This window comes from Anoplopoma fimbria, chromosome 3, assembly GCF_027596085.1.
Source record: "Anoplopoma fimbria isolate UVic2021 breed Golden Eagle Sablefish chromosome 3, Afim_UVic_2022, whole genome shotgun sequence".
NCBI lineage: Eukaryota > Metazoa > Chordata > Actinopteri > Perciformes > Anoplopomatidae > Anoplopoma > Anoplopoma fimbria.
This window is the reverse complement of record NC_072451.1, coordinates 13,416,040-13,433,153: the sequence shown is the minus strand read 5'-3', so window position 1 is coordinate 13,433,153 and position 17,114 is coordinate 13,416,040. Positions and strand designations below refer to the sequence as shown.

General features: G+C 39.5%; 1 protein-coding gene across 3 annotated transcripts; it reads left to right on the top strand.

The window, feature by feature from the left end:
* Positions 1-244: 244 nt before the first annotated feature.
* On the top strand, positions 245-17,059 carry tmem68 (transmembrane protein 68). Of its 3 annotated transcripts, none has more exons than XM_054596839.1 (9): positions 245-261; positions 940-1,061; positions 3,198-3,371; positions 4,824-4,923; positions 5,599-5,766; positions 7,722-7,915; positions 9,576-9,636; positions 10,204-10,343; positions 11,345-17,059. In XM_054596839.1, exons 2-9 carry the CDS (start codon positions 1,002-1,004, stop codon positions 11,447-11,449), a joined length of 1,002 nt encoding a protein of 333 aa, XP_054452814.1. In that variant the 5' UTR covers positions 245-261; positions 940-1,001; the 3' UTR covers positions 11,450-17,059. The 3 variants fall into 3 exon arrangements, with proteins under 3 accessions (XP_054452814.1, XP_054452813.1, XP_054452815.1); XM_054596838.1 differs by lacking the exon at positions 245-261 and adding an exon at positions 308-472; XM_054596840.1 differs by lacking the exon at positions 245-261 and adding an exon at positions 519-582.
* Positions 17,060-17,114: the final 55 nt, after the last annotated feature.

Here is a 17,114-nt window from a genome sequence, read left to right as displayed (position 1 = left end):
TACAGTACTCTTTACAGTGCTGCTCCACGTGTATTTATAGGGGAAACAAAGCCCTTTTAAATTACACATAAAACACGACTTTTTAGAAAGAACTTGTGTTTTAGTTCCAGTGTTAGGAAAATGCAACGTTATATTGGAGCTGTTTTGGACTTCTTGGATTGTTCTTACGGGACTTATTTGGGTTTTGCGCTTTTATTTTGAAGTCTATACGTCAAACAGGAAGTTTCAGTTTTGTTGCTGCTGAGTGGAACTCATCTATCGGTACGATGTTTCCAGGGACGCAACACCCTGGAGTGTGACAGTTAAAGTGTTCCGGGGTCAAGGAAAAGACAGTAGTTAGCGTACAAATATATATATGTTGTGCTAGTTTAGCTAACAGATATATACATGTTGTGCTAGTGTAGCTCACATTAAATGAACAGTGGCGTGTGTTGTAATGGCTCTGTTCACAGAGTAACTGTCTATGTCTAAGGTAACGTCTTTCTCTGTTTATTCTGTGCTCAGTGTAATGAGGTGACGTTGGCTCTTGACGTTGACACTGAAGGCTTGCTGTCAACTCTCAGATATCTCGATTAACGTGACGTTAGTTATCTTACTGTTTGACCACAGCTCCTGTACTCATTGCTTAGAGTGTAACGTAACACTAAAGATATCTTCGATTAAAGCGTATGCAACACCACTGTTATTTGATTCAGTGCCATAAATAGGTGGTCTGTGTCGTGACTCGTGACTATCGTGCCATTCAAATACCTAGCGTTGCCTATTTATTTCTTCTATACAAATAGCACTTGTTTAATAATTATTGACAAACAATTAAAATCCCTCAGATGTACATTACAATTCACCGACACACAGACAGCTGACCATAACCTATATATGAATGCAGTGTTATTGATCTATTGACCTACGTGAGTGGTGTTTTCCTCTCCTCTCCTTCAGTGTGTAAGCAGATGCTGTCCATGCAGTGTGTTCCTTCCCCTTGAGGCTGACCGCAGAGCAGGATGTCGGACAGCGGGAACCAGTCCTGTCTGATGGGAGCAGAGGACACTGTGTCCTTCCTGGTATGAACCTGTCCATTCAGTATTGACACACACTTACTTACTTTCCCTCTGTATTTCAAATAGTCTGCATGCATAGCATCAAAAGAAAACACACAGACTCATATACAGATGAAGTATTAAAAAAAACACAGACAAAACAAAAGCAGTACCAAACACAACAAAACAAGACAACGGAAATTAAACAAATCCAACATAAAATAAATAAAGTAGAAATAAAGTGAATGACAATCGATTCACATAAAAACGTTAAAGATATTGCATGCAGTCATTGTTTTTATAGCTTTTCTTTTGTATTGTAAGGGAGAAATATTTGACATGTATTGCTACATTGTAACTGTAATCATAGCCAGCTGGGAGTGATAAACATTGGGGCGGCTGTGGCACATGAGGTAGAGCGCTTGTCCCGTAACCACAAGGTTGGTGGTTCACACCCCTCTACCGGCAACATGCCGAGGTGTCCCTGAGCAAGACACCTAACCCCAAGTTGCTCCCCGGGCGCTTCATTGCAGCCCACTGCTCCTCCGGGATGGGTTAAATGCAGAGAAATAATTTCCCCATTGTGGGACTAATAAAGGATTGATTATTATTATTATTATTATTATTATTGCCTTCAATCAGAGGATTGGCAATTCGAATCCCTGGCTCTGCTAGTCCATGTCCATGTGCCCTTGGGCAAGACAATAACCCCAGATTACTATGAATGGGTGTGAATGTTAGTTAGAGTCCTGATGGGCAGGTGTCACCTTACATGGTAGCCCCTGTCATCAGTGTATGAATGGATGTGAATGGCTGAATGATGTAGTGTTAAAGACTAGAAAAGTGCTATACAAGTACAGTCCATTTACCATTTACATTAAAGCTTGTATTCATAGCTGATGAAATTAGATAGTTCTGGAGTTTTTGTACACTGTATGGGTGTTCAACACCTGGTAACACTGATTGGTAGGCTGATAAACATCGTGTATATCTCATGTTGTTGCCACGGCAGCTTTTTTTGTCAAGTTCTCTACCTCAGTAGACGTTCTGCCTCTTTGCCTGTAAATGGTAAATGGACTGTACTTGTATTGCTCTTTTCTAATCTTTCGACGACTCAAAGCGCATTTACACTACATATCATCATACATCCATTCATACACTGATGGCTGAGGCTATCATGCAAGGTGCAATCTGCCCATCAGGACTCTTAACTATCATTCACACACCGCAGGAACAGCCTGCGGGAGCACTTTGGGGTTCAGTGTCTTGACCCTGCTCTCCACTCAGCCACAGTCACATGCTTGTGTATGTTTGTGTGTATATGTGTGTAGGCTCAAACAGCCTTCACATAACCCCCCCTAGAGAAAATGCAGACTTCCTGTACCTCTGTGTACTAGCTGTTTAAAGTGCCATGTTTTAAAGGTCAGTTCACCAAAAACACAAAGAAGGTCCAATATAACCTGATGTGTGAAAGGCTGTTACCGTGCTGGCATCACACTTGGAATGATTTGTCAGTTTTATTCCTTGAACTCATATATTAAACCCACAATAATTTGTACCCTTCCAAGACATGCTGTAATATCTGTGTTGAAGCGCCCGACCGCCAGCAGGGAGCCAATGCACCGCCGCGGGGCAATGGGTCACCGGGTCACCGGTGGAGGTGCATTCAAATCATATTCCACAGGCCAGTGTCACTTGGCAAAACAATACTAATAATGAATGATTAACAGTGAACATAGACACACAGTCTCCTAATGTAGCATATATAATTCATGGTATTCATAATTTAAAGTTAAATTGAGCAAATATATTATTATGGAAGATTATATCAAAAAAGAAGTCTCTATCTTTTAGGAAGCTCTCAGTCTCAAAAAGGTTGGTGTAATAGAAATGGGTTGAAATGAAGGACAGAAAGGTTTACTTTCTAACAATACCAAAACATTCATATTTGACGTTCAGACAATTGAATCCAATAGAACCGAAATCGCTTGCTAAAGTTAGATAAGATGTCGTGCCCTTATATTATAGTATATCTCTGCGATCCAGTTAGAATGGTACTACGACTTATCCTTGTGCACACATGTGTGCACACAAACTTTCATGGGAATCTGTTCCATAGTTGTTGAGGTGTGTCTACCTACAGTCTGTCTGGGTCCACAGGTTTGTGTGTTCCATGCGTGGGAGGAATGGGCCGGCCTCGGTCAGCTGGAGGACTACCTGAGTGTTCTGGAGTACCTGCTGTGGGTTTTCACCCCTTTGGCCATCGTCTTCATCCTGCCCTTCCTCATCGTCATCCTCCTTTACCTCTCCATACTCTTCCTTCACGTCTACAAGGTATGCAAACACTCTGCACTGAGTCAACAGTGTACCGCACATCATGTCATTCACCAAATGTTACAAGCACCTGAAAAATAATTCAAAATGCAATCCTAGGTTTTTGGGGAAAGGTAATGATTGCTGGTGCTGTACCATGATACTCATATACTACCCACTATTAATACCCTGACAATATTAGACACAATGTATCAACGTGTCATTTTACTAACTAGCAAAGTCTGTCCACGTCACTCTATAAATATTCTTGTAACTTTACAGGAAATGTTAACAACAATGATCCCCTGTCTAATGTTACAGTGCGTACATTAACTATATGTATTTGCAATGCAATGTAATTTAAGGAATAAGCATTATGGACAAAACTATTGAAAAGGGATCCTGGGCCCTGTTTCAGGGAACATTTGTTAGTTAACCCTGAGATGAGGGAAGCTCTGGGTTTTCAGTTCCAGAAAGAGACATAATATTGGAGACTATATGTTAATATTTCTGAGTGATTATAATCATTGTAAGGCTGCAGAATGTAGTTTGAAAGTGTTTTAACATCATTTCAGTGAGGGTGGTACACTTTACTACATTGGTTGAAGTAGCTGAATAAAGCCACTGAATGCTGTTGTGCCAAAATCCAAATATATGTTTAATATTTAAAATCTACTGTATTTTAACCTTTAAATCACCAAACACATTATCACTGGATCAGATTGTGAGCTTACAATCATGTGTCTTGTATTGTCACAATGTATTGTCATAAATCTTCAACAAAATATTGTATCCTCGGTTGCTGGTTCCTGTGTTTTGTCCCCATCAGATTAAAACTGAACAATTATATTTAAAATGTGATGCAGGGTAGAGGTTAATACACAGCCATATTCAACCACTTCATCATAGTCTGGTAAATGATGAATTAATGCACAATACTGAATAAAACCCAGTTGTGTTTCCTCTCTCTGACTCTTGTTTAGAGATAAATGATTCCTTATATATCTAATATGCATTAATATATCTACGTCCACTGGATTAAAGTGGAGGCTCTGCCTTCAAGTACCCGTTGGCAAGGAATCAGAGCTCTATTGATGGTGGCTTTTTTCTTTCTCCATGCACAAGCTTAACTCAGAGTGAACAAACTCAGAGTTGACTAAACAAAATCTGATCAGCTGCTCTGAATCTCAAAACTCAAAGTTTTCCATCTCGGGGTTAGTCAACTCAGAGTTCAGGGTTAGTCAACTCAGAGTTCAGGGTTAGTCAACTCAGAGTTCAGGGTTAGTCAACTCAGAGTTCAGGGTTAGTCAACTCAGAGTTCAGGGTTAGTCAACTCAGAGTTCAGGGATAGTCAACTCAGAGTTTGTTAAACCTGCTTTCTGAACCAGGGCCCAGGTTGCTATAACTCTGTTGCTGTTGCCCGGTCCTGTCTTGTCCTTGGGTCATGTCTTTTCTGCTGTTTTCTTCGAACAGAGGAAGAATCAGCTGAGGGAGGCTTACTGCAACAACCTGTGGGACGGAGCCAGGAAGACCCTGGCTACTCTGTGGGACGGACATGGAGCCATATGGCATGGTAAGACACCAAGGGGCTTCATTTATTGAAGATTTGTGGCATCTCTTTGATTCTGTCCCTACAGATAGCATTTCTTCAATACTACTGCCTTCGTATACAAATATTTTGTTTGTGTTTATCAGTGTAGTATTTTATCTTGTTTATAACAGCTAACAAACCTCTAACGTGTAATTACTTGTGGCTTCCTCTACCGGTTCCTCTCCCTGAGCACACTATTGTTATATATATATATATTTTTTTTTTATTAGTCAAAAAAGATATTGATGTAGACATGGATATGCATTGTTATGTATGTATGGAGAAATTGCAAAAACGAGAAAAATAAATCAGGATTTCTGTATTTTCTGTGCTTGCTACTTATTATATGGATAGTTACATTAGAGCTGTAGTTACATCTGCTTAAAGTAGGGCGAGACATGAATTGGCCGACCTAGGAAAAAAAACACGACATGACGATGACATGAAATTTCCTTTTTAATGAAACAAAACTTGCCACAAAATGTGCAATAATAATTTCAAATAAATGACAGAAATAGCCTAGGAAGAAAATGTGCCTATAAGCAAATTAATAAATAAATAAACAGTATCGTGTTTTTCCACTCTCACTTCTCACACAACAGATACATTCTCATTTTAATGGATTACCATGTATGCCTCATGTACTCTGTGTTCCAGGTTATGAGATCCATGGCATGGAGAAGATCCCTGACAAAGGACCAGCACTGATAGTTTACTATCATGGAGCCATTCCCATCGACTACTATTACTTTCTTGCCAATGTAATCCTCCAGAAGGGACGGCCCTGCCACTCTGTAGCGGACCACATCCTCTTCAAGATCCCAGGTACTCACACTGTTTCACACATGAATGCATACAATACTAATCTCCACAAGTACTGCTGTTCTCATATTTTCAGTGTACGTTTTGGTTTACTTTTCAATTACTTTCAATAACTTTCAATAACTAAAGAGTTGAAACCAGATAGCAACCATCACTTCTGCAGAGTGAAGCCAATGCAGAAGTGTCTTAAAGCTGCATTCTCTCTTATGTCCATCAGGGGGCGACTCCTCTGGTTGTATAGAAGTCTATGACAAAATGACTATATACACATATATACACTAGAGTCATATACAGCGTCTCCATGTCTCTCCTGCGCATTCCGGACATGATAGCTTCTGTTCATTGGTTGCAAAAAAAACAACAACGTGGCGACGGCCGTAATTCAAAGATGGCACCGAACTCAAGGCTTCATAACGACGGTCCACAAACCAATTTGTCATGTCACGATGACTACGTCCACTTCTCATATACAGTCTATGGTTGAAACTCTATCTTCATCTTTATTTCAATCATACAGGTCCACTGTTTAGATTTTCAAATTTGTATTATAAGCGTTTTATGTTCTTAATTATGTAAATAGAGTGAATAAAACACTCCCAACCAAATGCAAAAAGAGAGACTGACTATGTGTAACTGTAGTCAAAATTAGGTAAGTACAGAAAGTGTATGCACCCAAATCAATCAGAGCGTTCATTGGATTCTATTCTCTGTTTTGTTCAGGGTGAGCCTTCTGAATGTTTGGGTTGACTTAATCAGTGTCCATTTCTACACTTCACACTAAAATAAATTTAGTGGAATACAAAGCAGAGACACAGTGCAACTCTCATGCCAGGATCAGACTACATGACTTCAGTCAGATGATGGTTCTACTCGACAGACGTGGGGCGTCAGGATTGAATGAAATGATTGTCACTGGTTTTATCCCGTGTAGTGTGGAAGACAACTGAGGCTGCTTCTGGGACCCGTCAAAACGTCCTGATTAAAGGATGACCCCGATTTGTTTACCTTGTTTAGTTTGACAACTTTTACCAAACCAGTGCTGTGTCCATTCAGAACGGGCCGATGCTTCGCCTCTTTCTCTAGAACCACTTATTGTTTGATAACTAAAAGTAAGGGAAGAAGAGTTTGGTTGTAACTGTAAGTATATCCAGCAGCAAAAGTGAAATGCAGTCATTGTAAAGGAAAAGGCTCGCTACGGATGACATGCTCGAGCCCGGAAGCCCCACCCCCTCTGTTTGATTGTTTATTCAAAGTTCAATAATGTTGAATGTGTCGTATGTTCGAACATCCAATATTGACGCTGCAAGTTCTTGGGTCTGCAGCAATACACCCACCAAATGTGAAATAGATCAGATGAACGTATCTCAGGATATGAGAAGGACACACACACACACACACACACACATACACACACACAAAGACACACATACAGAGATTCCTTACTTTCTAGTTCGATGTTGGGTTAACCAATAGGAGCACAGAGCACACGGGGCATTCCATAGATGTAATCTTACCTGTGGTTGTGATGTCACCATCTGCACACATTTTACACATACCATTACTGTACGAGCTGCTCACTCTTTCTCCACTGACTGGGAACGTCTCATGACTTAGATTCTCTTTGATTTACTTGTGTGATTTTTCTTACATACATATTTAATGAGCATTGTTTGAGGGAGTGTGAGATCTAAGACTTTCATTGCCAAGAACAGTTTCTCTGTAAGTGTTGTGCATATGACTATAAAGATCCCACCTTCACTGTTCAGTCACTATGAATGCTTCCAGCCGCACTGCCATTCAGAAAACTGTTTACACAGAAGCAGTTGTTGTTGGTGCTGTCAAGGTGGCACCCTCACTTTTTTAAAATACCAGCTTTATCTTTTTTTGTTTTATCTTCCCCTCAGCTCATTCTTATTCTAATGCGTCCTCACCTTTATCATCCTGTCCCGTTACTCCAGGTTTCAAGTTACTGTTGGAGGTGTTCAGTGTGATCCATGGGCCTCAGGAGGAGTGTGTGCGGGCTCTGAGGAGCGGTCACCTGTTGGGGATTTCTCCAGGTGGAGTGCGTGAGGCCCTGTTCAGTGATGAGACCTACCCTCTTCTCTGGGGCAAACGCAAAGGCTTCGCCCAGGTCGCCATCGACTCTCAAGTGGTTTGTTGTGCTTCCTGAAATCTACTGTCACTGTCTGTCTGTGTTTTTGTCAAAGTGTCAAACTGGGGAGCATGACATTGTAGATAACATTAACATGATACATTTCTCTTGAAGGTATAGAATGTACTTTTTTAGCATTAAAATGTCCAAAAGCCTATATTAAATTATAAATCATATATATTATGTCCTTGCTTTATCTCAAATATTTCCAACAATTTTCAAACCTAGAGAAATCCATGATTTTAATCTAGGAAATGGTCCGTTCTGTTTGGTCCCATGTCAACAGCACAATATCCCTGTTGTGCATGCGTTAAAAGCTGTCATAAACAGAGTTTTTATGCACTTTGAAGCCACATTTTTCCAATACACTTTTTTGATTTTGCTTGTTTTCAACTAGGTATTTTGACTAGATGACCATTAGACGTTTTGGTCTTAAGTTATGAGAGAAACAAGCTGACAGCAGATCAGCTTGCAGCCCCTCCGTGACATCCTGTTTCAGACAAAAAACTGATTTTTAACGTGAAAACTGCTTTATTTTGTGTTTTACTGATTGAAGTCACCGGTTCTGTTTATTTTTGAGAGGAGGAGACCTCTACAGTAAAAACATCCTGGAGTATGAACACTGAAGGAATCCTAGCTAACTGCCTGGCGCTGGGGTTTGTTCTGTCGATTGGAGGCTAATTGCTAACTGAATGTCTGTCTCCTGGAAAAGAAGTCTTCCTGTGGTGACGACGACAAATCTAGAACATGCAGTGTTTTCTGTTTCTGCTAAACAAACTTTAAAAACGAACACAGACCGTACCTTAAACATGATTTACAAGCCCTTGGGGCAGCTCTGCTACTTCTTCCTCTCCTGTTGGACTGAGGATGGACTGGACAATACAGTGCCTCACTATCACCTACATGAGGTACAAGTGGTACTACAAGACAGGACGGGGCTAGCTGGTTAGCATGCTCATTTCAAAAGATTTGTCTTCAACAAAAAACATAAATGTCTTTGACTTAATGTAGAAACTGTTACCTTTTCACATTCTGTTGATCATGCTAGTTCTTTTTCTCACACAACAGATACATTCTCATTTTAATGGATTACCATGTATGCCTCATGTACTCTGTGTTCCAGGTTCTTTTTACATTTTAAACTTTAATTCTGGCCACATTTCACCTTTTTAATTGAACAATTTCAGTATGTAAAAGTATTGTTTAATATAATTGTTTAGATAGTTGATACTGAATCTCCCGGCATAATTACCCACTGCAAATACTAACAAGTGTTGCATGTTTTAATCTCCGACATGTAAATGCAGCTGACTAGCAGTTCTTTATAAGAATTGTGATGACATGGGCCTTTGGGCAGAACGTTCTGGCTGGTAGAAAATACTGCAAGTCACACATTTATGCAGCGGTTCATCATCAGATAACAATGTAGTCATTTGTAAATTGTCCTAGTGAAAACAGCCAGCTAAACATTAGTTACAGACTGCCTATGTGTATGTATTAAATGGCTAAAAGCTCAGTGCCTGCCACACAAACAATGCCAGATCAGTGTCATAATTCACAGACTAATTGCAGCATCTTTTTTTATCCATGTTAGAAATGTGCAGCGTAGAAAGCCCTCCTCTCTAATCTTCTTTTTTATCTTGCTCTTCCTGTCTTCCAGCCAGTAATTCCAATGTTTACTCAAAATGTGCGGGAAGGCTTCAGATCTCTGGGAACACTCAGTAAGTGTAGACGCAAGTTCAAACACAAAGATAGCTCCACCAAGCTGACAGTGTCACTGATGGACACACACATCTTGAAGTTCACAGAGGACTCAGTCAGGTAGACACAGCACAGGACTTTCCAAACACCTGCTGTTGTATTCAGCTGTATGAGAGTGGAGGGACACATGCACATGGGGATGTTCTCCATCTATATGTGATAGCAGGATGGTGTATGTGGGGATAAATTAAAATAAACCACAGTCTGTGTTCATGGTAATGACGGAACATGTTACCTAGTGCAACAGTGTGGCTCATTGGACACTAATTTGATACACACACAATACTTGTTAGAAGATACAACCAGTGTTTGTTTTGGTGTGCACAGGAAGAAAAATATAGAATATTTCCAGACTTGTCCTCATGATAGTGTGGTAGCAAGGGCAGTGTGCTGACCTGACTGAATTATATGATATGAATCTGATGGTAACCTGTTCATTTGTTCATCTAAATCCTCTCTTTATTTCTCCATGTAACATGCTCTCTCTCTCTCTCTCTCTCTCGCTCTCGCTCTATCCTTTTGTTCAGGATTTTTCCGCTGGCTGTATGAAAGGTTTCGCCTCCCTATCGCACCTATTTATGGTGGATTCCCTGTGAAGTTTCGGACCTTCCTTGGTGACCCCATCGCGTACGACCCCAACGTGAACGCTGCAGAGCTGGCGGAGAAAGTCAGTATTCATTCAGTATTCTTCGCTTCCCTTTTCTTCCCTTCCCTTTTCTTCCCTTCCTGTCAAAATCATGTGAGCATTGACCATCACAGTCCTTTGACAATGTCATTCGAGGCACCATAAACTAAAGGTGTGACTCTTCACTGTCCTCACGATTCCATTTGATTTGATTAGGATTCACCTGTCAACAGTTAGAATTAGAAGTCCACCATTAGTGGTTTGTAAAGGTCAATATAATAAAGATAGTTTGGAGGAGGAAAAGAGCTAATAACTTATTAATCGGCTGATACCTTTCAAGTGATGCCGGGGGTGGAGGTTGTCTGATTTTGGGACCTCATAATTGCGACTCTACTCTTTGCAGATGATGTGGTTCAGTTTGCTACTTTAGAACGTTAGCAGACACTGGGGGGGGGGGGGGGGCATTCAGTTTACATAAAATAAACTGTAAACAGCATTCAGTTTACATAAAATAATTCAGTTTTCGTTGGGGGTTTTTTGCGGCATTTATTTATTTAATTATTTATTAACCACAGCAGAGTGCACATTAATCAACATTCAGTTTCCAGTATAATGTCAAACATGGCAGAGTTAACTAGAGTTTTTTTTGTCTGTAGTCCCTGGGCAGGGTTAAAATTCAGAAAATGAATGAATATTTGGTACTTATGATCAGGACTGATGTTGATTAAAACATTTAATCTTTTTTCTAACTTTCAATGAAAGTGGAAAATAATATTAATATATAATCTTGAAGCAGTTTTGGGACGCCTACATTTTTGTCCTCTAATAACACCAGAGCCACTTCTTTAAGGGGTTCATTCTATGAATGTGTTTTTTATATCGTATAATAACATTGTATTTCCTGTATCAAGGAGGATAAACTCTATTTGTACGCACAGTGGCAGCTACCACCACTTACCAACTTTATATCACCACTGTGATTGTGGTTTCCTGCAGGATGTTTGTAACACCAACCATTCATACACAGTGCTGTTGCTCTGCAGGTGCAGCAGGCAGTTCAGTCTCTGATAGACCAGCACCAACAGATCCCGGGGAACATCTTGAGAGCCTTGTTGGAGAGATTTCACACCAAACACAAAGCCCATTAACATCAGCAGTACAACCACAGAGACAAACTATCCAGTGTGTGACCAACAGGAGACGTCACATCCGCACAGACGGCTGCAGTGAGCACAGGTTTGGAGGCCCAACATGTTGGAATATTTGCACAACTTTCATCACTGCTTCCAAACACCACCGGCTGCAGCTGCTGAGGTTCTACATATAAATGTTTTTAGGTATCGCACCTTTCTGATATGTTTCCTTGCGTACATTGACTCCCTTTTCCATCAGATGAATCTGTTTAAAAGCTAGACTTCCTGAAGTTGTGAACATTAATTATACCCTAAACCGATAAATGAAAGGATCTTTTTTTTTTTTCAATACAGATTGGAACAATATCTTATTTGTTGTGTTCCAATATCTTAATTATTTACTGTATGGTCAGATAGAAGATGGACCTCAGGACTGACCTGTGTGCTGATAGGTTGGTTGAACTTCTGGTTCTGGTCGCTGTAGTTGTGCTATGTAAATAAACGGGATTCAGGCAATTTCTTATTTGAAAACTGTGATATAAGTACGTTAATGTCAAAGAGATTCTTAATCTTGGTTAGTCTTTACATTTGGTTTATTGTCAGGGTGTCACGGCAGGGTTTATGGCATGTTGACACCAAACCTGAAGTGAACTTTAATTTCGCGTTTGTTGTCAATGTGCGACTGGACACAAATGTAGGAATTGTGCATCGTAAATGATGCACATACGCAAAATTTGAGTACTTAACATTTTTGTGCAAGTAACTCATATTTGTATAGAGATTGGACGAATGTATAAATGTACATGTGTAAACAATAATTTTGCTGCCGTACTTATGCCTAATTTAGAAGCAGTACTTTGGTTTTGATGGAGCAGCCACAGTGTTACCATAGCCTAGCACTGAATGATCCAAACTCCATTCAGAAAACAAACTGCTGTAAACCAGTCGTCATGTGACTTGCTAGATACAGTCAAGCTCGGTGAATGCCTCCAGTTATGAACCCAAGCACGGCGGCGTCTGTTTTTCTGATGTATCTGAGACTTCCACAACAGACACAGAGCCGCAATAGTGGTTGTTTCAGCCACAGTTGATGAAGGAAAGACATGGCAGAAAGAAACTTTGTTGGTGTCCAAGATGCTCTGAACCATCTGTTTGGTATCTACATGGAGGATAAGCCCCTCCTCCTCTCGGGCCGGAGTGTCTCGTGTGATTAGCGCGAGGCAAAAATTGGTCTGGCGTTTTGTTTGAACACAGTATTGGATTCAACAGGCAGAGTAGACAGAGCTGAACTCGGTGGTTAAGGTTGGCCAACTATGAAAAACTTTTTGGATTTGATGTCTTTAAAGGTCGGAGTTCATGTATCATTGTTGGCCCAGGTACAAACCAGACAAGTATGAAACCATGGTAGCTGGTATACAGAGTCCCAAACATACAATGGGAAACAGCGTTCTTTATGGTAATGATTACCCAGCGTTCATTATATTGACTAAATACATCAATTCCAGAGGATAACGCTTTATTTTACAGGACTTTCTCTTTTATTCTAAATTCCTGGAAATTGTCCCAACCATTAAAAGAAAAATAATCTTAAAAAGTACCAGTTTATAATCTCTACTTAACTATTAATTAATTATTTAACTACACTCTTCCAGCTAACATGTAAACACTCTAATGAGACGGTGTTTACCAACTGATCACCTAACACCTTAAACTAGTCATTCAATACGTACATACTATTACTTACTCAGAAAAGTTCCAGGAAATCAATGGACCGGATAAAGCGTTAGCTAAAGAACCTGTAAAACTGTGTCAGGCCCTCAGTAATGAAAAAGTACCAGCTCTTACTACTGCCAGGGACAGGCAGATGTGGTGTCTAAATAGTTTTTTGCTTTATGTACATAAACAGAGGCAGTGGTGATTCATATTCTTGGTAATTTGTGAAGCTGTAGGTTATCTTGTATACAATTACATCATATTGTAAGGTGTATTGTTTGTGAATTTTTTTTTTAAGTCTGATCAAAATAGCTTTCTCTACTGTGTTCATGCCATAGACTGTATATAAGGAGTGGACGTAGTCACAGTGACGTCACCATTGGTTTGTCGACTACCGTTTTAAAGCCTCGAGGTCGTTATTTTAGATGTGCCAACTTGTTCATTTGCAACCAGACATTACATGAGTGGGTGGAGCTTAGTACACCCAAACACTAAATAAGACATTTATAAGGCAACCACAAAAGTTACAAAATACTTTCACAAACTGAAAACACACCGTGAAAGCATTAAAGTTCTAAGACAAAAACATGGACAACTCCCAAAGGGGAAAAAGCCATGGTATCAACCTGTCAATCACTGTGAAGCCCCGCCCTAAAGCTTACCATGCTTTATGGTATATTTGACTCTAAGTGGACCATCATTTACTAAATGAACATCATGCTGTATTGAAGAAGACTTGAAACTAGAGATTGAGACCATAAACTCATGTTTACAATGTTTACTGAGGGAATAAATCTAGAGAGAAGTAGAGTTATTTTCTCATAGACTTCTATACAACCAGAGGAGTCGCCCCCTGATGGGCAGTAGAGAGAATGCAGCTTTAAGACATTAAGCATTGACTTCACTCTTCAGAACCAGATGTTGCTGCTTGGTTTATGACTTTAAAACAGGTGAAAGAAAACGTTTTGCCAGCATAATCTTTCTAAATGCCTAAATCTTTTTTCATCTGTGAAACTTGTAAAGTTGATGTTGGGATGTAAAGTTTTGTCAGGTAAAAATGTTTTTCTTACAGGTAAGGTTTTTTTATACACAAAATATGTACTTTTGTTTAGAGTGCATGGAGTAGCTGTAAGAAAACATGAAAACTTTTAGTCCTGTTTAAAACATGGGTTAGTGGGGATCTCTCTTGACAGCGAAACGAATATTACAAGAACAAACACTTGATCCTGACAAAAAAAAAAACAGATGATAAAAAAGTAACTTAGAATAATTATTCTGGCAAAACCCTTTTTCCCCTGTTCTTAAATTTTATACAGAGAAAACATTTTTAATCTCACTTGCCTGTCAGGGCTTCCTTAATCTTGTATTTTGCAAAATATTTTTTAACATTTCCAATAGAATTAGGGTTCAAAATTAACCAAATCACAGACATATGGTAGATAACTTATTGTTTAATGATTTCTTATTTTATTGTCAATGAACTGTCCACTAGGGTCCAGCTAGGGTGGGTATTAATTAATTAATTTCTTTACTGTAATATTTGGCAAAACTGTCCTAATAGCCAGTCAGCTATATGTAGGTGAAGTGCTCTGAGAATACCTGCTCATAACTTTGCTCTCCCCTGCCTCTGTGGGCCGCACCCAAAAATTGCCACCGCTCATGTACACTTTGACCAATCAGAGCGAGGCTCCGATTCTCCGTTCTTATTGGCTGTGGGACTGTCCGGTCACCTTGGCAACGACGTTGGTGCGTCCCTGCGTGTTTCGTCTTCCTATCAATGTAACTGAATTCACATGAACGCGCATAACTGACGTTCGGTGGGAGGAGCTACAGCAGGTAGCGTGGCAGGGAGAGGCCAGAGAGCACGCGACGGAATCTCAACGGCTGTTTTCGCCCACCCTAGCTTTAAGTAAGCTAATAGTTATTTTAATGTCCTGGTGTAAATCCAGACTCCAGTCTGGAAGGATTCTGAGTTCCCTTTGAGTCATCACTGTCAGACCATCTCATGTTGCTTACTTCCAACACTTTGCTGCAGAGGTGATGTAGTTTTGTAGGCCAACTCCAGAAGTTAGCATTGCCCTGGTTGTTCAACAATAAGCCAATAGAAGTTATTTTTTTAAATCTCATAAGCTAGTGTTAACCACAGACATCTAACTAAAAACCCATTGACTTTGAGGGGAGGGAACAGGAAGAGCTAAATGCTGACTCATTCCTGGGTTTTAGGACTCATTCCTCACCACTCTATTGTAATGCATTTTAAAAATGTTGATTTTGATGTCACGGTTTCCATTGGCTCAGAAATATTCTCATATTGTTCTGAAACCGTTAGTTGATCAACTCACAGTCAATCAATGGCGGTTGCAGTTACTGTGAGGATTTAATGCTTTTCTCTGTTTAATATCATTGTAAACTGGAAATGTGATATTGGACTTTTGGCTGAAAACAAGACATATGAAGAAGACATTACCTTGTGCTCCAGGAACTTATGATATGCATTTACATTATGATATTGCAGATACATTTAACAAATTCAACAATTCATCGATTAAGTGAAAGAAAAACATCTATTGGTTAATCAATGATGAAATTAATCATTAGTTGAACACCTACAAATAGCAGTGGACTTTGTTGTGCCGTTCCTCTGAAAAAGCCAAAGAGATGTGAGAGGTACGCTGATGCAGCAGATGCCTTTTATCAGTCAAACTTCAGAGGGAACCAAATAAACTGAGGCTAGTATAGAACTGTATTTAATAAAAAATATGCAGAGATGTTAGATACAAATGCATTCAAAATAAAATACAATAATAGAAAACAACAAAATAGATGAAACATTAATGGCAGTTCTAACAGCTCAGAGGTGAGAGCCTCGAGCTGTCTTATTAAATGGGTTTCACTTTGGAATAACCCATAAGATGCATAAAAAGGTTTGTGTAGTAAAAACATTTAAAATGATTTAGAAAACAGGCAACCAATGTGAAGAATGTAAAACAAAGTGCACTGTCCCTCTGACCTCAAAGCACGGCTTCACTTAAATAGGACTAATCATGAAAAACTCCCTTTTCTAGTGCTTGTCAACGTGCGTCTGAATATCTGGAGGGCCTAGCAAAACCCCCAAACTGAAAATAAGACCACCCAGGCCGTTTTTGTCGGCTGTCTGGACCAGAAAACATTCTTTCCATAATGTTGTCAGACACTTACAATACCAATCTGAACCAGTAGCAAAAACACATATTTTAGTGGATGCATACTGACGGTGAGGAGTTACCCTGAGCGGTTTTCATTGCAACATGTTCCTTCAATACTGGACCAATTTAAAAACATTGTGTTGTTAGTCACTTAGACACAACAAACATGAGAAAATGGGGTTGAAAATACAGACAGTCCCTTTAAATAGAAATGATGATCTGCAGAAGATTCTCAAGCTGAATTTAAGTAAATAAATAAAAAACTTAATGATCGCTGCTGATTTCTATATGTGTGTGTTGTGTCTGTGTGCTCACAGCCAGAAAACACATGACTGCTTGTAGAACCATCGGTGTCCTCTCACACAACTCAAGTATCTCCTCACTGTAATATTTATCATATCTGTACAGATACTGATCGATCACTTTATTGTCTGCATGCACGAGTGTGTATATATATTGTGATTCAACAAATGTTTTTTGCACACATAGTCGTCAAATTGTCACTGCCAACTCTGATTTTTTATTTTATCTTCTGAAGAAGCCTCTGTGAGACCGTGTGTGCTTTTGACTGATGCTTTCCTTCTGTGACCGCTTGCCTTTTACCATATTTATGTTGTTAGTTTTGAGATGATCTAACATGTCTTTTAAATGGTGTCCATATATAAATGTTGCACTTTTAAAATATTGAAATACACTTCAACCTGTTAATAAATCTATTTTATTAAGATGTTTCATGCTAATTCCTTCATTCTGTTTATTCTATCAACAGTATAATCACAGTG

Coding starts and splice junctions, on each gene's coding strand:
- tmem68 (XM_054596839.1), top strand. CDS start 1,002: ATGTCGGACAGCGGGAACCAGTCCTGTCTGATGGGAGCAGAGGACACT. Junction 3,372..4,823: donor TCTTCCTTCACGTCTACAAG/GTATGCAAACAC, acceptor TTCTTCGAACAG/AGGAAGAATCAGCTGAGGGA. Junction 9,637..10,203: donor CAGATCTCTGGGAACACTCA/GTAAGTGTAGAC, acceptor CCTTTTGTTCAG/GATTTTTCCGCTGGCTGTAT.